This window comes from Desmodus rotundus, chromosome 8, assembly GCF_022682495.2.
Source record: "Desmodus rotundus isolate HL8 chromosome 8, HLdesRot8A.1, whole genome shotgun sequence".
In the NCBI taxonomy this organism is placed as follows: Eukaryota; Metazoa; Chordata; class Mammalia; order Chiroptera; family Phyllostomidae; genus Desmodus; species Desmodus rotundus.
In genome coordinates, this window is record NC_071394.1 from 24,247,272 (window position 1) to 24,268,524 (window position 21,253).

General features: G+C 42.3%; 1 protein-coding gene across 7 annotated transcripts in view; it reads left to right on the forward strand.

Moving 5' to 3' along the window:
* Positions 1 to 21,253, forward strand: part of DPYS (dihydropyrimidinase) — a 73,896-nt gene that overhangs the window by 21,722 nt on the left and 30,921 nt on the right. For 6 of the 7 annotated variants that reach the window (XR_008427488.1, XR_008427487.2, XM_071222218.1 and 3 more), the window contains 4 exons: positions 1,367 to 1,556; positions 10,345 to 10,501; positions 11,758 to 11,899; positions 14,468 to 14,610. Coding sequence is in view for 5 of the 7 variants with exons in the window: in XM_071222218.1 (XP_071078319.1) it covers positions 1,367 to 1,556; positions 10,345 to 10,501; positions 11,758 to 11,899; positions 14,468 to 14,610 (632 nt within the window). In the remaining 2 variants the exon portion in view is untranslated. Of the gene's footprint in view, positions 1 to 1,366; positions 1,557 to 10,344; positions 10,502 to 11,757; positions 11,900 to 14,467; positions 14,611 to 15,136; positions 15,249 to 21,253 lie in introns of those variants that run through there. The other variant, XM_053929843.2, reaches the window with a different exon arrangement.

Below are 21,253 nucleotides of genomic sequence, written 5' to 3' on the forward strand. Positions count from 1 at the left end.
ACAAATGGCGTTATCGTACTGTAAAAGAGATACACGGACCAACTTTTAGATCTATTAGGTATAGGGCTGTGTGTGTATTTGGTAAAAATAAATTTAAGCCTCTGATAGTATGTGTTAACTTTTCAAATGCATATTTCACAATTAAATTATTTACGATAACGCCATAACACTCCAATCTACAGGAATGAAAATGACTGTGATTTTTTTAAGGTGACGATGATTCGCCCTAAGTAGGTAAACTCATGCAATGTACTGAAAAAAACTAATTTTCTGAGGTTGGGAAACAATTTTGTTTGCTGAGTCTCTGCCTTGAGTTTTATGCACATGGTATATGCATTTGAATATGGATTTTCCTTTTACAAACCAGCTATTATATTAGATACCAAACATGTTTTATTAGAAAATACAAATATTTTTTCTTTGTGTAGCCCAGCACTTTTTTGGGGGGGGCGGGGGTGGTAGCTCAGGCTGCTGGTTTGGAATGCGGACATCAGCTTAATCTGAGGATTTACGCAGTGTATTAGGTAGTTGTTTAAAGTTTCACTCCTTTCAGAAACTGGGTATTAACAAGTGCTCTGCAGGAATCTAGATGATATGTGTTTCTCATGTGAGTTCCATCATTAATGCCGGAAGGGTGTACCGTCTACAAGATTTAAAGGGCTGTCTCGTACCCTTGACATTAGCTGATTTTTTTCTCTCCCTAGGCTCAGTTCCAATTAAAGTCAGTGAGGTGGAGGCTTGTGGCCAGGTGGCAGCGGAGGATAAAGGGAGAAGAGCATGAGCTGTAAACTCAAGCAGACCAGGGTTTACACTTGACTCTCTCACTTCCCAGCTGTGTGGCACAGGGCAAGCCATTTTCCCACTCATGGTCTTGACTTCCTGCCTTTTTTGTAAGGAAGAAGGAACTATCTAGAGAGCAGAAGTACCTGGACCAATATCATTCAGTGGGTGGGAGGAGAGGGCAGCAGAGACTGATTCAGTAACAAGTAAAATTAACTACATAATATAATACCATGAATCATTTCAACGAAGATCTAATATTGGGGATTTGCATATTTTTGTTTTGTTTTGAACCATAATAAGTCTTAAATGTAACACTGCTTTTCAAAGAATTATTAGAACTAAATTTTTTACCTTTTTCTTATCTTTTTCACCTTTTCAGTCAAAGTAATTTAATTGTGAAATATGCATTTGAAAAGTTAACACATACTATCAGAGGCTTAAATTTATTTTTACCAAAAACACACACAGCCCTATACCTAATAGATCTAAAAGTTGGTCCGTGTATTTCTTTTACAGTACGATAACGCCATTTGTCATTAGTAAGCCTTCCTTGCACATGTGTGTGTTCCTGCTGCCTTTTTAGGGAGCAAAGAAGATGTTGGCCTTGGGGATAACAGGCCCCGAGGGCCATGAGCTGTGCCGCCCAGAAGCGGTGGAGGCCGAGGCCACGCTGAGAGCCATCACCATCGCCAGCGCCGCCAACTGCCCTCTGTACATCGTGCACGTGATGAGCAAGTCTGCGGCAAAGGTGATAGCGGATGCAAGGAGAGATGGTAAGTCCCGACCCACAACCTCACTTATGACTGCATTAGCTAGAGAGTAAGGTAAAATACCTGCAGTCTCTTTTGTTCATGAAAAAGTTGCACATGCATTTCCACAACTGATCTTCCTCCCTCACCGTCCTTCCTTGTCTCATCCATCCTTACGCATGTCTCTTTCTGTTCTCCCTTGTGCTCACCTTCATGCCTGCATCTCTTCCTTCAGGCTATGCTTTCATCATCCTTGGAACCTCAAGACGTTTCCTTGAGCCACAAATCCCACCCTGAAGGCCACTAGTAGCCCATTTTCCAACCTGATGAACAAAGGCAAACTCTCCAGTTAACTTTAAAGAAGCTTCTCTGTCTCTGAGGCATCTCCACGATCCCTCCCAGCACCCAAATCAGAGCGGTGCAGGGTATGTAGTAGGTTTTGAATTTCAAAAAAATTTTCCAACAATTTTTTGAAATGCATTGATTTGTCTCATAACAACTTGGGTGTTGGTACAATTGAAGCAATTATCCAAATGGTATTTTTATGACAATTATGTTACAACTTTAAAACCAAAGGTATTTTTACTCCAAATTGCTTAATTGCCTCAGTTCTTTAGTTCAATTTAGTATGTAAATAGTCATAATAAAAGAAAGAGAAAATCTATTTTTGAGACAAATTGGGTACAGAAATAATTTCACTCATTTGCTGGTACTGGTTGGGGAAGGATGAAAACCAATTAAGGTACATTTTATCTGATGGCTTTGGACCCTCTTGGGATGTGCTAGTAGTTTCTGTCATCTCCCTTTTAGAAACCCAAATTATCAGATACCATCTCATAAATCATCCCGGCTGTTTGTTTAAACTGAAACGGGCTGCATTTTTATAATATTGATTATAAAAACCATGAAAATAGATTTAGCATGTCTATAATTGACACGAAAATACGTTTTTCAAAATTGGCTTTTGTTGAATGAAGTTTCAATAAGGATTTTGCTCCAAACAAATGCATTCTTTTTTAATTTTTACCTAATTGTAGGAGAAAGTTTATTTAGAGAGTTACAGAGGTAGTAGAAGTGAGCCAGCTGGGCTGTGTGGGCTCGGGAAACAAGTTACAGAAACAAAAGGAGGGCCCTTGGAGTCTAGGAGAGAGGGTGCAAAGGTAAGGTCGGGTGAGGGGGTTGGGTGGGGGAGGGGCGGGCAGGGAAAGGCATGGGCGTGCTCCCTGGAGGAAAAGTTGGCCAAGTGCCTTGCAGTCCAGCAATATCTTGTGTTAAGAGTAAACTCGGTTTCACACAAGAGTTAATAAGGTCTTGCTACCAACCATTTCTGGTTGCAACCCCCACCTCCACTCCGCATATAATGTGATTTCAGTAAAAAGAGTGCAACACTTTGAAAAGAAAGTACTGCAGTTTTAAAGTTACAGCATTAGGTTTTTGCCACCAGATGGCACTGTTGCCAACCCTATGACATGGGTCGCTCTATAATTTCTTGCTTTGTTCAGTCCTGTGCTTGTCAGACAGGTCCATTATGTCAGAAAATGACTTAAGAAACACTAAATTCAGCAGAAATGGTCAATCGTAGCCCACCAGCAAGTTACAATTCTGACAGTTCTGTCAGGAAACAGTTTCTTGATCTTGGGTATTTGATTTGCTTTGGGGTAGAATTCCATTAGGAGCCAAGTAAAAGTCCAGGGAAGGTTTCAGAATGTATAGCATAGGCAGAAACTCAAGTAAAAGCATTTTCATTTAATTTTAAATTATTTTAAAATTTAATTTTATTTTTGAATAAACATTTACATGGTCCAAAAGTCAAAATTATATACCAAATATGTATTCTCAGAGAAGTAATCATTTTATTAATTTATTTCTAGCTTATCTTTATAGGGTTTCTCTTGATGAAAAATAGAATATCTGTAGAATATCTTTACTTCTCTCTCTTGTCTACGTGAAAGGTAAAATACTATACATAGTGTTCTGTATCTCACTTTTTTCCTATTCAAAATATGTCCCAAAGGTCAGCTAATATTACGTACAGAGATTTTCCTCATTCTATTTTACGGGAGGGGAATATGCCACTGTATTTGTCCAGCTGGTCCCTGATGATGGATATTGGGTTGTCCCCGAACTTTAAGCTGTTACACATAGAAGCACAGTGATGGCCTCATGCATGTGCTATTTCATATTTGTGGAAGGGGACTTAGATTCCTAGCGCTGTTCTAACAAAGCACCACTAACACAGTGACTTGCAGCAACACGATGTTACTATCGGACAGTTCCAGAGGTCAGGCGTCTGTGTCACTGAGCCAAAACCAAGGTGTCAGCAGGGCTGTGTCCCTTCCGGAGGCTCTGCGGGGGGGGGGGGGGGGGGGGATCCCTTTCCTCGCTTTTTCTAGCTTCTAGAGAAGATACAAATTTCTTGGTATGTCCCCTTCCTTTATCTTGAAAGCCAGCAACAGTGGGTGGAGAATATCATCTTAATCTGATCTCCCCTTCTGCCTCTCTCGTGTTCTTTAAGGACCCGTGGATTACCTTGAGCCCGCTTGATTAATCCAGGATAATTTCTCTGTCTCAAGGTCCATAATTTAATCACAACTGTGAAAGTCCCTTTTGCCATGTAAGGTAACCTCTTCCCAAGGGATGGGGATTAGGATGTGGGATATCTTTGGGGTGCCATTGTTTGGGGTGCCTACCACAGAATTCTACTTCAGGATAGAGTCCTAGAAGTAAGACAGCAGCTTCAAAGGGTAAATACAAATGTACCTTAGGGATGTTGCTAAATTCCTTTCCAAAGGGATTATACGTATGGAGCATTTAGAATGTCACCCCAAATGTCCTAGTTGAGTCAGACTGACTGTAACAGTACTTGTGAGAATACTCTACTGCACCATTGTCAAAGAGGTAGCAGATCTCTTGGAGTAAATTAACCTGAGAGATTGGCATGTGATCCCCGGCAGGTGATCAAGGCATGTCATCAAACAGGAACCGGAAGGGAGCAGGGGAGGGTTGGACGGGAAGAAGCCTCGACCATTCACGTGGTAACTGCACCAGCCAACCCAAGGGCAGATCCCTGCGGGTACAGAGCGACCAGAGCTCTGGGCCACACCCTTTACAGAAGATTCCTTTACCCTGTCTGCACTCATTTATTACCTAACATCATTTCTGAACATTAAAAAGCAGTACAAATCTGTTGTTATCTTGTTTAAATAAGAAACAGATTTTAATATGAATATTTCCTATCTGTAAATACCTTTGCCAGGCCATTCTATCATCCAGCGCTTTGCCACTCAAAGGGTGGTCCCTACAAGGCAGCTCCAATATCCCCTGAGAGCTCGTTGGAAACGCACAGCCTTGGGCCCCCTCCTGGAGCCACTGAATCAGAATATGCTAGAGCGCAGGTGATTCAGATGCATATTACAGCTTCAGAATCACTGTTCCAGCAGGCGTGAAGGATATCCAATTGTTAATTGTCTCTATTGTAATTGTCTGGAAATACAAGGCTATTGTTTGATTTTACTGCCGAATTGCCAACTACACACCCAAAATGTAGTAACATGAGGGTCAATGATTGTAACAACTAACGTTGTTTGTTGAGTGCTTAGTATGTGCCTGGCACATATTTTAATAGCTTATCTCACTTCAGGTTTTATTATCTCAGTAATGTATTTTAACATACATTATCATTTTTAATCATCATAACAATGCTTCAAACTAAATTTTATCACTGTTTGTGACTTATGAAATTGAGACTTTGGAAAGTTTGGTAAATTAAGTCCAAGGTCACTTTGCTAGTAAGTGCTAAACCTGGAATTCAAGCTCAAGTTCACATGACTCCAAAGCCCACATTTCTGGTTACTCTGCACTTTATTAAAGAAGAAATCAGTTTATGAAGTTGGGAAATATGAATATCAAGTTTATATTTAACCAGTTTTGTTTGGGGGCCTTATATTTACAATTTTATCTAAAGCACTATCATCATTTTGTTATTTTTCAAACCATTATTAAAAGAAAAACACATGCTAGGGATGGAAATGATCGAGGACATATTAAATGGAAAGTAAACATCCGCTATCTCCCTCAGCTCAGTCCTGAAATGGGTGACTTTTAACCATATCTATCTTTAGATGTTTGGGTAGCTACCTCCAAAATTCTAAACCGCAAATTTGTAAGTAGTGACTTATAATTTTTGATACTATCAGTTTGCTGGGGCTGCTTGTAATCATGAGCTAGGTGGTTTAAACAACAGAAATGTGTTTTCTCACTATTCTGGACTCGAGAAGCCCGAGATCAAAGTGTTAGTGGGGTTGGTTCTCTCTGAGGCCGGTGAGGAAAGGACACGTTCCAGACCTCTGTCCTTGGTTTCTCGATGACTGTCTTCTCCCTGTGTCCCCACATAGTCATCCCTCTGTGTGTCTGTGTCCAAATTTCCTCTTTGCTTAGGGACTCCAGTCATATTGGATCAGATTCACACTAATGACCTCATCGTAACATAATTACTCTGAAAAGGACCCTATCTCCAAATAAAGTCACATTCTGAGATATGGGGAGCTAGAGCTTTAACACTGGAATTTTGGCCAGGGACACAATTCAGTCCAAACTGTGAAGTGACTCCTGGATCCCAGGAAGATGACAGATACCTTCAAATACACTAATTTAATTGATCCTCCCCAAATTGCCACATTAGAGGGACACTGTGATCCCATTTCATAGATGAGAAAAACTGAGACTAAGAGCGAGGACTCATCTGGCACAAGGTCACCAACTGAAAATGAGCAAAACCAGGATTTGAACCTGAACTTGTGCGATCTACTCTATTATGCTACTTCTGTGTATTTTCCTTCTCAATGATTGTCCCCCTTTGTAAATGTACTAGTTTAAATCAAAACAAACCCTTCGAGCTAAGACAAATAAATGTGTTTGGCTTTCTCTGTGGTAGCCAGTACTTCCACTCCTGGCACCTCTGCCAGCTTCTCTGCCTCTCTGACCTTCTCCGACAGCTCTTAGGACTTGATTAAGTGCTGCTTCCAAATCCAGACAAGGTGCGAACATCCGCTCCATCACTTTCATCTAATTAATGGGTTGTCTGGTCAGGAGGGAGTTTAGATTGTTTTGATACATTTCATTATTTGAAAATCTTTAGAATCTCCCATAGGGCAGAATTCCTGTAAGTGGGAGATTGCATCATAAGTGTAGAGGTTTTTGGTTTTTGGGGTGGAGGGGTTGTTTTCTTTGTTTGTTTGTTTTTGAGCCAAAGAATGGAGGAAGAAGGAGAGAACATGTATGGGTAGACAGGATCCACCGTCATGTGAAATTTGCTGAGATAGTGGGAGATTAATGGTGAAGATGTACTATCTCCTGAGAGCTGGGAAACCATCTGGTCTGGAATATAATCAAGAGGTACTAGACGAGGACAGATAGAGCGCTTTTCATTGCCAACCTGCTAAGAGTGGTAAGTGAAACCAGTAAGCGAAATTGGAAAATTGCTCAGCCACATCCACATGTAGCTTTAAAAATACATGCTCTTACAGTGTTGTTTACAATGGTCAAGATTTGGAAGCAGCGCAAGTCCCCAACAGCAGAGGAGTGGAGAAAAATGCTGTGTTACACTTATACAAGGGAATACTACTCAGCCATAAAAAAGAAGGAATTCTTACCCTTTGTGACAGCATGGATGGACCCGGAGAGTATGATGCTAAGTGAAATAAGCCAGTCAGAGAAAGACAAATGCCATAAGATTTCACTCATATATGGAATCGAATGAACAAAATGAACTACCAAACAAAATAGAAACAGATTTACATAGAACAGACTGACAGCTCTCAGAGGGGTGGATTATTAGGGGCCCCGTGAAAGAGGTGAAGGGATTAAGTAAAAAACAACAGACACAGACAACAACAGTATGGCGATTGCCGGAGGGGAGGAGGGTGAGGGTGGAGGGAGGTGGAAGACGGCAAGGGGGGATAACAGGGGTGGAAAGAGACTTGACTTTGCGTGGTGAGTGCACAAGCAGTGTGCAGATGATGTTCTACAGAGTTGTACACTTGACACAAGTATGGTTTTATTAACCAGTGTCACCCCAATAAATTCAATTTAAAAAGAACAAAAAAATAAAAATAAATGCTCTCGCCTGGGCTGGTGTGGCTCAGTGGATTGAGCACCAGCCTGTGAACCGAAAGGTCGCCAGTTTGATTCCCAGTCAGGGCACATGCCTGGGTTGCAGGCCAGGTGCCCGGTTGGGGGCGTGCGAGAGGCAACCAATTGATATATCTCTCACACATTGTGGTTTCCCTCCTCTCTCTCCCTGCCTTCCCTTCTCTCTAAAAGTAAATAAATACAATCTTTAAAACAAGGTGCTCTTTACCAAGAAATGAAAAATGAGATTTTCCCCAGTAACAGAGCACACACGTGATGTGCTAGCAGAATACTAGGACTCTAATTCTAGTGGACCTCTTACTACCCCAGTGTCTTGGGCACTCAGTTAGTCTCACTGAGCGTCGGCTGACTGTCAAAGCAGCATGAGGGTTGCCGTGAAGCTCAAGTGAGATATATGACCTTCAAACTATATTTGCAAACTATAGGGTGCTATACATATATTAGCTATCTTTATTATGACATTGTTTTTAGCCCGAATCTAACAGAGCCCATAATTATGCAGAATTGTCTAGTTTGAGTCTCTAATTGATGGATTATCCAGGCCTTTTTTTTTCTTTCCCCTTTCTACCTCTTGCATGCTGTTTAGTCCTTCAAAAATATCTTAGAATCATTGTTAAAAAGGAGAAGAGCCGTTAAGAATTTTTACTCTTTCATTTTCCAATTTTTTGATATTTACAGGTGCTTAATGGAGAGACCGTTAAAAATAGCCCAGCTAACAAAAAGCTTGTGGTGTATACGAAAGAGCGGCTGTCACATTTTAGAGAAGCTAAGCCCTTCTGATGAAATTGCCCGTTATCTGGCTTCACAAAAGTCCTGGCAGGGTCCTGGTAGATGCTGACACTTTTCATTTTTCCTGAGCGCTATTAAAATGGTAGAACTTTTGGACCAGTATTCCCCTATCACCTTGATGGGCCAAATGATGGAAACAATGTGTGTGATAAGGACCTTTCCTCTATGATGAAGCACCATGGAAACTCCTGAGCTGGCAACTTGCAAAGTGATTGCTGATCAAGTTTCTGAGTTTCTCACGGTCAGAGCGTCTGTAAGGGGTTCTCTTGGAATAGAAAGGCCTCTTCGTACCTGCAGATAAAATAGTGTCCATCCTGTTATCTCTCCAATAATTAACACGTTACCTCAGAGTTTATATTAAGAACGACTTCTTGTTCCACATACCAGAAAGAGAGAGTAACAGTATTTCCCCTTTTCGGGGACTAGGACAGTAACAAGCAGGAGGGGGGTGGCATTGGCCTAGTGGGCGCGTATCATGAAAGCAAAGAACCTTAGCAGTGGCTGAGTCCCCGGGGGTGACTTTTATTGACCACGGTCTGATACTTGGCTACTTAAGAAGCAAGGTTTGTTAGGCTTCAATAGGCCCTGCTTTCCTGGTTTTTCAAATTCCTAGGCTGGCTAGAGGACAGTGGCTAGTCTGAGGGAGAAATGATCTGGGAGATAATAGGAAGCTACATTCCAATTTAATATGACTCAGGCAGCTGGTGGCCATCCACTGTCAGTACTCCCTGTGGAAATCAGTTAATTACAGTTATATGTCAGGATTTTAACTAAAATCTGGCATCTGATTAACTAGAGTGAACTAATTTGGTACACCAGCCTCTCTTTGCTGTGCACTCCCCTTTCTGATTGCTTGGGTACGATCGGGCGGATGCCAGGGAATCTGTCATTCTGACAAATGCTAATCAGAGATGGGATTCTGATTTTAAATTCAAATTCACTTGCACTATTAACTTTCCTAACATTGTGTGTGTTTTTGATGGCCTCATTTGCATGATTTTTAAAATATGCATTTCTGGCTACAATTGCATCTGAGTGTTCTTTTACTTGCATGTTTTTAGAGGAATTTTTTTCTTTTTCTTAAGGGTGGGAAAAGATGGTTTACTTGCAATAGGAATACTGAGGTGGAACGCCACGTGACCGTACGATGATTGTTGTGAGGACAGAGTAGCACAGAAGTCAGGACCCTGGACTCAAATTGCCCGGCCTCAAACCCTACCTCCCCACTTGATCTCTGTTGCGTGTGTGTAATGTAACTGTAGAGGAGTGATTTAACCCCACAAGCTCCACCCTCTGCCTTTACTGCAGGTAATAATAGCATTGCCCAGGTGGGGTTGTGAGAAAATTCCATTAGAATGGCACATGTGTCAGCCAGCTTTGCCAGGTTACACTGCAGTGAGTCTGCAGCAGCCGTGGCTGACGACTACAGAGACTCATTTCTCGTTTGTGCTCATGCCCATCGGGGTTGGCTCCGCCTCCGCTCCATATTCTCTTCAATCTGAGACACAGCCCAAGGGGCAGACTCAGCTGATCTCAGGACAGAGGGAAAATGGGGGTGAAAGAACTTATTGTGGTTCTAACAACCCTGCTTGGAAGCAGCTCACGTCACTTCCAATTCATGTTTAATCAGCCAAAGCAAACCATAGGGCCAAGTCTGGTATCAGTGAGTGGGGACAATCGTCTACCCTAATGCTCAATGCACTTTGGAACATAGTAAAAAGGTAGTTTTTGTTTTTAAATCCTACTCACTAGAGGTTTAGGATTCCTATCACCCTTTACAAAGACAGAAAAGACCAATATTTATGTGTGTGTCACATGGGTCTACATTTTAAGAGCAAACTAAGGCGCTGAGCACCCCCTCTGAACTTCCCAGGGCAGGTGGTCTTTGGAGAGCCCATAGCTGCGAGTCTGGGCACCGACGGCAGGCACTACTGGAGTAAAGACTGGCGCCATGCAGCCCACCACGTTATGGGACCGCCCCTGAGACCGGACCCTTCGACGCCTGACTACCTCATGAATCTGTTGGCTAAGTAATCATTTAGCAGATGATTGTGAAGTGTTTTGCCAAAATAAGGTGCTTTCTGAGCCTCAGCTTTGAGTGTAGGGGAGCTTGTCTTACCATCTGGCCCTTCTGTCGACTTCCCGGTTTTCTGTTCTCCTCGCCCTGACAGGCTCCAGGCAATGTCCCTCGTGTGGAGACCTAAAAGCATTGGCTTAATTATCTTATGATATATTGTCAAAAATCTCTCCTGGAGCTAGAGAAATCAGATTCTTTTTTACTGAAACTTTACTCTCTTCTGATTTTTCCCTGGTCTTTTCTATCTCTTGTTGCTTAGAGTCGGGTCTTTTCATTATGCTTTGTTTTAATTGTTCAGAATGCTCTTGAATTTTTTTTTCTATGCCAATAAAACCTGGGAACCATAGGCACCTGTTGTCCAGGTATAATAGGTTATAATGGAGGGCAGAGTCACTGCAGGGGGGAAAGGCAAAATCCTACGCTCAAGTAGTTTATCCGCATGAAAGGCCATCCAAACTATTTTCAGAGACGTTACTGTCTGGGATATTATGATCTTTTTTTTTTTTTTTTTTGAGAATTACACCATTCATGGACATCCTGACACCCCTCATTCACAGATTCCCAGATCCAAGTTAACAAAGAGTTTTTCGCAACAGACTATAAAGGAGTTCACTGGCCCTTTCCTTTCAGCCTCCTTCCTCCGTCTTCCTTCACACTCCTACATCCTCAAGATTATCTGGAAGTCAAAGCAGGATTCCTGTCACCAGTGACACCAACATCCTCAGCCAGCGTCACGGCTCTGCTCACCTCAGGGCTGCTAGTCGGCCAGGGGCTGCTGTCGAGGCCCTGCCACTGTTCGTGTGGATCACCGTGGCTCGCTTTCGTGTCCTTCCCTACTCACCAGGAATTTTCACTTGAATTATTGCTAGTGATCCCGAAATACTTGGTATCTAGTACACATGCTTATCAACTTCTAGATGAGAAACTCAACATCCGACAAGCTTGTAATCACAGAACCCATAAGTAATGAAAGTGAGCCTAGAATGTACCATCACACTTCTTTTATATAAGAGTATTCTTCAAAAGTGCTTCCTAGACTAGGGGTGGGGGTGGGGGAAATGTGTCCTTGAAAAAGCTACTCCTTTTCCACTGCAGTTTCCTACGCTCAGCTGAGAAGGGAGTCAGGAGACTAGGGAAAGTTATGGTAGTTTCCTCCTGCCCTACTCTGTCTACTCACGCCCGTCACTCTGGTGTGTTTTTCCCTTACAGCGATGACCTAACCACCACAGGGACTGACCACTGCACCTTCAACACCTGCCAGAAAGCTCTCGGGAAAGATGACTTTACTAAGATTCCTAATGGGGTGAATGGTGTTGAGGACCGGATGTCAGTAATATGGGAAAAAGGCGTGGTGAGTTTCACAAGATCCAGCCTGCTCTGCCTACCTCTTCGGCCCGGATCCAGTCTGTTGTAGGATGAGTGTGCCTTAAACCTTCATAGAGAAGCTTTTTGATGGCTTTTACTGTGGTGGAGACTGGGACTCCACACCATCATCACCACCGTCCCATGCCCCAGGACAATAATAAGACATAACTGTTTTTTCTGCGTGGTTTGGTTTAGAGGGTGCATTGTACCATTCTATACACGTTAGGAGATAACTTCAGCTTGGGTGTCAATGTAGATTCTTGAAGCCTTTGATTTCTCATGTTCTTGAATCCCAGCCCCTCACGTGTCATTGATATAAAGTCTTGGAATGATTGAAAATACATGAAGGAATTTTATTCTGTTTATACCCCTTTTTCATGAGATCTTTGTAGATGTCCCTTTTTAAGAACCCTTGAATGTCCTATTTTTAAAACAGTTGAATGAGGGCACATAGATAAAAATTTAGAGTCTAGAAAAAGATTTTTAAAAATCCCATGATTTAAAAATTTCTCTCTGAGGATGGAGACGAATCAAATAGCTAAACGTTCATATGTTAACCTGTCTGGACAGTTGACCTGGGCAGTTGTAAAGGTTAGCAGGAGAGGTCTGCCCGTTAGACCAGAGGGCCCCGTTACCACGCTGTCTGCACCTATCTCCCAGCACCCCCCTCAGGTGACGCGTCAATCATGTCTTGTTCCTCAGAATTCGCTACACATACCACATACGTCTAACTCTAATCACTTACCAGCTCTCGCCAATTTTATTTCCGCAATGGCTCCTCATTTCCATCTCCACGTCTGCCACTCTACCAGAGGCCCATCTGTCATGTGGACGACTGCAGTTGTCTCTGCAGCTGGTGCCCTGGCCTCGAGTCTTTCTTGCTGCAATCTAGTCTCTGCCCAGGACCAGAGTCACCTTTCAGAAATGAAGGTGTGCTCATGCTACTTTCCTCTCTAAACCCTTTAGTTTTCCCCATTACTTATGGGATGATGTTTGAACAATTTATATATATTTATACATATATATATTTATATATATAAAAAATCTCTATAGCTGTCTTCTAGTAATAATCCTCTTCACCCCTGTCCTCTATCCAAGCTCTAACCATCGCAGATGACTTCTCTCCTCTTTCTTTTTTCCGAGATTTTCTTGGTAACGGTCCATCCTTTCTCTTCAAACTTGTGTTATTACAATGAGTATCTTCATTACAACAGATTTTCATAATCTCAGACATTTCCTAAGTATGTAAATGTCTTTAAAGTAATTAAATATTTCTTAATAACATACAAAAACCGTTATTTTCTTTTTTATTTTGTATTTTAATAATTTTTAAAAGATTTTATTTATTTATTTATTTTTAGAAGGAAGGGAGGGGAGAAAGAAGAGAGGGAGAGAAACATCAATGTGCAAGAGAAACATCTATCTGGCAGGGGTGTCCAACCTGTGACCCATGAGCCTCATGCAGCCCAGGATGGCTATGAATGCAGCCCAACAGAAAACCGTAAATTTACTTAAAACATTATGAGATTTTTTTTGTGACTATGTGTCACAATGTATTTACTATGTGGCCCAAGAAAACTCTTCTTCTTCCTGTGTGGTGCAGAGATGCCAAAAGTTTGGACACCCCTGAATTGGTTGCCTCTCCCACACCCCCAGATGGACACCTGGCCACAACCCAGGCATGTTCCCTGACCGGGAATCAAACCGGCAACCTTTCATTTACAAGCTGGCGCTCATTCCACCGAGCCACACCAGCCAGGGCCAGTGTTATTTTCTGAAACTTAAGATGATTTACTTACGGGAATATTAGTTTCAGGCCACAGTTCTTAATTTTACTTTAAATGAGGACGCTTTCATAATGAAATAAGCCTTAAGGATGTTTTTTTACCATATACATGTATGTAGGGATAAAGTCCCAACATCAAAAAAAAATAATTTAGTGGGTTTGCAGCCCTCCAATGTCTGTCCATTTAAAAATCTTTTGTACTAGACTGTCCATGATTGTTCAATCATGTGAAGTAAATTTCACAAACTGGAAACTCTTGAGCTGATTCTTTCTCTTTCAAAAAGTGTTGCCACCTGATTTAAAGGTCTGTCTTAGCTTAACTCTGTAATATTCCACCCAGTGTCTGCACGACCACTCATGCATCTGGGTCTGCAATAAATAAGTCAGATCACACGTGTAGCAGGTGGTGGTGGCAAACTTCAAATGAGAGTTGGAAATGCCATTGTTACCATTTAGCTTTTGTCTATGTGATTCTGGGAAGGATGAAGAAATAGTGAACATTTTTTTTTAAGGTGAGTATTTTTGAAAAGAGGCAACCGATCAATATTTCTCTCTAGTCCTGATGTTTCTCCTTCTTTCTCTCCCTCCCTTTCCCTCTCTCTAAAGTCAATGAGCATATCCTTGCACAAAGATAAAAATTTTTTTAAACAAGAAATTAGATGCAATTCTATTTGGTTCTAAGAAATACACGTTTTGTACTTTGATTGACAGATTTTAAAATATTGATCATTAGAACAAATGTATTTTCTGCCTTGAATGGTTTTGCAGCACAGTGGCAAAATGGATGAAAACCGATTTGTGGCAGTTACCAGCACAAATGCAGCTAAAATCTTTAATCTCTATCCAAGAAAAGGAAGAATAGCTATAGGATCAGATGCTGACATTGTGATTTGGGACCCAAAAGCTACAAGGTAAGTCTAGGTTCTTGCATTTCTTGGATTCATGATGCAGAAAAAGTACTAAAGTGCCAAGAAATTATGCATTGGGCTTAATCAGCTATTTCTCATTAGGTGATTTATTTAGCCAGGCTCAGGAATTTTAAGCTTGTGCACAATGTAAAGCTTTTGATGTACAAATATTCCTTTGTTTTTCTTGGCATTGAAGATGCAAAAGTTGTGTTGCTTACCGTTCCCTGAAAATAGATATATGTATAAAACCAGTTTGAATTTACCACTTCAGTGCTTGGCAAGCACCTGAATTCACATAGAGGAAAGGTGCAGGGAAATGAAGAAAATAAAAGGCTTAGTCTGAGAGGACTGAATTGAAAACTCCAAATAATTACAGCCTCTTTAAAGCTTTCAGATAGAAAAATTCCAGCACAAAGGATGTCACTTTCAGTTAGCCAAATTTTCCAGTTGAGTTCATCTCGAGCCTATCATTCCCAGGAGACTCCAGCTTTTTGTTTCCAATTTCCATAATTCTATGTTAATATTGCAGGTCTGGCAAATTCCAGCTTAGGAACGCATTTAGTAGGAGCTAAAGCTCTGCTAATTTCTCCTCATTGCGTGTCAGCCCAGATGATACCTGCATCCTGATTTGTTTTTAAAATAAACTTTGCAGTTGCAATGGAAAAAATTCCAAATACTTTACCATATTATGTGTGCATGCATGTATGTATAGATATTGTTTCAAAGTCTATTAGATTTTTCATTGTCGTAAGAAGCAAAAGTCTGTCATTTCTTGGGGGTGATATTATATCACAAAGACCCAGTTTCAATTGAAATGCTCCTGGGATATGCTCTGGGGAAAAGAAGACCATTCAAGAAGCACTAGACCACCATTGCTACGAGCTTAAAAACAAACCCCAAGGATTCCCTTAGAAAATATTCGTATTTTTGAGCTCTCCACTCTCCACTCTCCACTCCCTCCTGAGCACTCCTTGTCCCCATGCGAGCGAGGACCAGTTCATGGCTGACAGCCCTCGGTCCTTGCAAGCAGCCTTTAGTGAACGTGTATTACCTCATACCGGTTTAGGATCCAAGCATGCAGTGAACGGGTGGTGTGAACATCTTATTTACATAAGATACCAACAAAGCACCACTCTGAGTCTTTGTTATGTTAATGAGGAACCATTGCCCATTTAAGGACGAAATGTCTGCTTGTCAAATCCAGGCTCTCTCCCTGGGTAACAAATGAATGTGTCATTCAGTTGGTTGGAGCAACCTCCCTGACCTAAACGTTGTGGGTTCGAATCCAGGTCAGGGCACATACCTAGGTTTCAGGTTTGATTCCTGGTCCCAGCAGATACAGGAGGCAGCCAATCAATATTTCTCTCACATCGATGTTGTTGTCTTCCTCCCTCTCTAAAAGCAATGAAAAAAAAAATAGTCTTGAACAAAATGCAGGTAGATTCTCTACAAGGCTAGAAAAATTGTCCTTGGAAAAACGATGGAAAAAAATTGCTGGGATCTGGATTGGTCTGTGGATAAATTGAGCATGCTGCAGTTAGAAAGCTCCTGATGTTTTCAAGGTCTCTCTGCCAGGGCTGTCCTACACTGCAGGGGTCTGTCTGCCCAGGGTCGTTTCTGCTGCAATTCAAACAATTTACGCTGCCACAAGTGCTGGGACCAGATAGGGCTTTTGAAATGACTGGCGGTATAAAGAGCTCATGAGACTGAATCAGAAAATCCAGGAAATTTTCAATGGGAGAAAACCGTCATGTGGAAGAAAGATTTGTGTTTTTCTTGCACATGGTGTTTTTGAAGCATAGCATCCGAGAGAGTCATAATAATGATTATAATTTGTAATAATTTGCCTGCATGAAGCTCTCAGTAGTCTTAAAAATGCTTTGGTGGCTAGACTGTGATTTACAAGGTAAAACAATCACAATCACCTTGTGGCCCTGAGGGCACTGGAGCACAGCAGGGTCTGTGACAGCTTTGAGATGAGAACCCTGAGCCAGGGTCTTTGACTTTGCAAGCCTGTCTGCTTTTCCCGAGATTCGGTGCCCTGCTGTCTCCTGACGTCAGAGCAGAGCAGAGAACATACTTGATTGTTCGCGGTCTGTTTTTTCTTTCAATCAAGCAGTCCCCTAACCAAACGCTTTTTTGGATTTGATTCTATTCTTTCTCACTCCTCTTCAAAGGTAAGCGAGAAATATAAATACTCTAGTGAAAGATGTGACAATATCACCATCTACTTCTTGGTGTGGAGAGCACAGGAGGCCCTTCCCTGTGGTTCTCCTTTTAACCCGGCACCTGGGTGTCTCCGGCAGCCCCCAGCCTTCAGGTCTCCTGAGCTGTCTTAATTTCTGGGGGCGGCCGCGGCTCAGGTGTGAAGCGCTGCCTTCCGTAGACAACCGGACAAAGAGAAGTGACCTGGCTTAACGTTATGCATAATTCACTCACTTTATTCACCACGTATCTTGGTGTTTGGGAGATATTTATAGGCTGTGATTATGTCTCCTTGAGTCCTGTTTATTGAAGATACACATTAGACCACTTTCTCCCATGTTAGCGGCCGGTTTCGGTAACATTGTCTTTCCTTTCCTGTTCAGTTGTTTCTGAATAGCACGTAATGAAACCAGATGTTTAGTTCAATTTTCAAAGATCTATGTAATACCTGCTTTATTTGCCTCGCTTCTAGTCTGAGAATAACCAACTTAAGGTCCAACTACAAAGCTTTTGTGCTTTTTTTAAGTTTCTTTCTATCTCTTTCATCAGTTCTTTGATATTTCTTACATAATACTTGTCCTTATAACAGTAATGGAACAGAAAACTAAACATTTACATGTTCATTTATGTGTCTTCTGGGGTGAAGACGCATACTGGCATTTAATTATTAGCGCTAAGTCTTCTCTCCCCCGTCTGCTGGTCGTGTGCACCTCGGTGTGCAGCGGAAACCGGCGCGGCCCTAGGGCCTGATGCGTGGCTCCGGCCCGGCCCCAGCCCCAGCAGTGCCGAGGAGGGGCAGAGCCACTCAGGTCACTTTCGGTCCCTGAGTGCCCACTGTCTCATGGGAGAAATGAGACTATTAATAGTTGTTATGCCTACTTTATGTTTCTCTTAGAATCTCATGAGATAATATATGTGAAGATGCTTTGTAAATTAAGAAAGAGCTACACAAGCCAGATGTTATTTTGGTTCTTTCTCCTCATCTAGTTTGACTGGCGTCGTTCCTTGCAGCTCATTTTCATTCCCAGGTATTCGCAGCTGTTTTGCCTGCGCTGACCAGGGAGGCAGGTGAACCGTAGTTACTGTATCTCTCTGGCCCTCAGGTTCTTTTAAAAAAGCTGAAAGCCTTTTTGTTTTTCTTTTGTTTGTTTTAAACTGTTTCATTTTTGAGAAATGAGGAAAGATTATGTTTACTTGGCAGAATATATTAAAATAATGTAATGCCCTTTGGATTTCTTTGAGTTATTCCATTTCTTGCTTCTCTAACCCTTCAATTTGAGAATTTTTCCTAAGCCAGCATCAGAATTTGTTTCACTATGGTGATTCATCTTTTTCAGTGTGAAAATTGCAGACTGCGGGAAACAGGAGAGAAGGGGTGGTTGATGAGGAGGCTTTGTAGAATAATGAATCTGAAAGAATGTTTGAACGAGGAGAAAGCGCGTTTATCATGGTTCATGCTCAAAGAGAGAATTTTGCAGACACTGGATGCTAGTTCCTTGTCTAGGTTGATCACAGCACCAGCCCTCTCTGTTCTTGGCGGTTATAAGAAAGTTGCTCATCTGGGCAGGCTGTTCCTGACCAACAGGTACGCTGCTGACCTCAACGAGGACCTTTCTGATGTGCGACAGCACGTTTAGCCTTGTCTGACCCTGCACACGTGGCCCACAGCTCCCCACTGCCTCAGACGCTGCCCCACCACCTCACAGCCAGCCCCTCTCACCTTGCAGACTGAGTTCTGTGGACTGCTGCACACCACTTACAATACTGTGCCACCGTTTTTTCTTTCTTTTTTTATTGACTTTATTGGGGCGACACTGGTTAACAAGATCATACAGGTTTCAGGTGCACAGTTCCACAACACGTCATCTGTGCCTTCACCACCCCAAGTCAGGTCTCCATCCATCACCACTTATCCCCCCCATACCCTCCACCACTTCCCCCTCACACCCTGCAATTGCCACACTGTTGTCCGTGTCCATGAGTCTCTCTCTCTCTTTCTTTCTTTTTTTTGCTTAAGTGCTCCACCCCCCCAAGCACCTCCCCCAACTGTCAGCCTATGAGTCTCTCTACCTATGAGTCTGTCTCTGTTCTGCTTGTTAGTTCATTCTGTCATTTCTGTCATTAGATTCCACATGAGGGAAATGCTATGTCTGTTCCACAGTCTTTACTCAGTGTTTTTCTCTCTCATTACCATTCTTTAAGTCTAATCCCATTAAAAAATAAGTGTTCTATTTTAGACCAGATTTAGAGTCACAGGAGAGCTGCAAAGATAGTGTCGAGTTCTCATATACCCCATGCTCAGTCTCCATTGTTCTCTCGCCTTACAGGCGCATTACAGTTGATGGACCATGGAGATATGTTATTATTAACCAGAGTCCATACCTTACTGAAATGTCTTTAGATTTTTAAATCCTTACCCAAGGATATGTTTATTGATGAGAGAGAGAGAGAGAGAGAGAAACATTGATTGGTGGCCTCCCATATGCACCCCAATGGGGGGTCAAACCAGCAACCTGGGTATGCGCCTTGACCAGGAATCAAACCCATGACCTTTTGGTGTACGGGATGATGCTCCAACTAACTGGGCAACTCAGCCAGGGAAAAAATGTCTTTTGTTTTTGCCTAGTATTCCTAGTATTTAAAACCCATCCGGGATGCCACACGACCCTAGTCTTCATGCTTCCTTAGGCTCCTGTCTGTGGTCTGTGACAGTTCCTCTGACTTTTTTGTCTTTGGCGACCTTCACAGTTCTGAGGAGTACTAGTCAGGTATTTTGAAGAATGTCCCTCTGTCTTTTCTGATGTCTTTTCCTCATTGTTAGCCTTGGGTTGTGGGTTTGAGGAGGAACACCGGAGAGGTGCATACTCTTTCATCACAGCCTTTCCAGGGCACTCGCTATGACCGTGACGTCCACTGTAGATGTCGGCCGGATCAGCTGGCCGGGGTAGAGCTTGCCAGGTTCCTCCACTGTAGAGTCGCTCCTTTCTTCCCCTTCCCATGAGGTTGTATGCACACGCCACAGTTAAGGAGTGAGGAATTATGCTCTAGTTTTATGTTTTAATTCATTCCATATCTGCAAGGTCTGGCCTAGTCCAGCCCAGAACACAAGCACAATCAATATGGAATGGGTGGCTGGGACGGGTCCAGCCTTCCACACCACATGGAAGAATGACATGGTAAAGAAATGACGTAAACTCTATCATATACTTGAAAGTTGCTAAGAGAGTAGATCTTAAATGTTCTCACCAAAAGGAAATGGTAATTATGTGACATGATGAAAGTGTGAGCCAGCTATGGCGGTAATTATTTTGCTATATATAAGTGTATCAAATCAACACATTGTACACCGGAAACTCACACAATGTCACATGTCAAGTGCACTTAGTAAAATGGGAAAAATAAAGAAATGCCATAGAGGAGAATTGGAAAGGTTTTATTCAACACCAGTTATGATGAGAGGAAAGTAAGGAAAGCATTTTCTCATCTCCTGCTTTTAATTTATTGCAGTTATCAGTGAATGATGTTGTAAGAGAGAATGAATGAAGAGGAATATAAGTTGAGTGGGTTTTCCAAGGAGAAGAGGAAGGCCTGCCACACTGGACTTATTTTCCTTGTGTCCTTTTCATTTTTGAGGTTGGGGAACAACTAGCTTGTTAAGCAGCTCTAATAAGGGAGGAAATGAAGTTAAAAGAGAGTTGGCTTCCTGGGTTCCTTTACTCACACACTGACTCAGCGCAGGGGCACTCCCGTGAGCCAGGCATGAGGGCCAGGGTCGTATAAGAAGCTGACAGTCAGTCTAGGGAGAGGAGGTGAGACATGAGGTCAAAGGTTCTCAGTCTATGGAATGTGGTAAGACTATCACGTGAGAGGCAGAAACACAATGCCACCGATGTTCAAAGAAAAAAGATCATTCTTTTTGTCAGTGCAGGCGTCCGCGTAGGACCGCTTTAGAGAGAAGAGTGAGTGATATGTCTGGCCCTGAGAGTCAAGACTAAACATGCAGGAGAGAGAAACTGAGGCACAGATAGAAGGGTTTGGGGGAAAGCAGTTAAGGCTAGGGATTAAATGAAGGAGAACAGGTTCAGACTATGCAAGGGAGTGGTAAGGTGTGGACGTCGTGAGCTGCCTGTCTCCAGTTTTAATTTTGTTTGTTAAGATTTTAAACAGAGCTGATCTAGTGAAGGTGCATTGCTTCACTAGAAGCAATAGTAGGATTTTTTTCTCGCAAGTCATTCCCGTTTATTTTACCTACCTGATTTTAATATTAGCTTAAGGCTGGTTATGTGAAGGCTTTCTGTCTGGCCACACCATGAGAGGTTGGCCAAGATTTCCCTTCAAAATTTCCTGCAAGGTTTTAGCAAAAACAATTGCCCAGCTGACTAGCTATTATCACAAATGAGAGCAACACGCATTTCACCCAAGAGCCTGAAGGGGGCGCCCA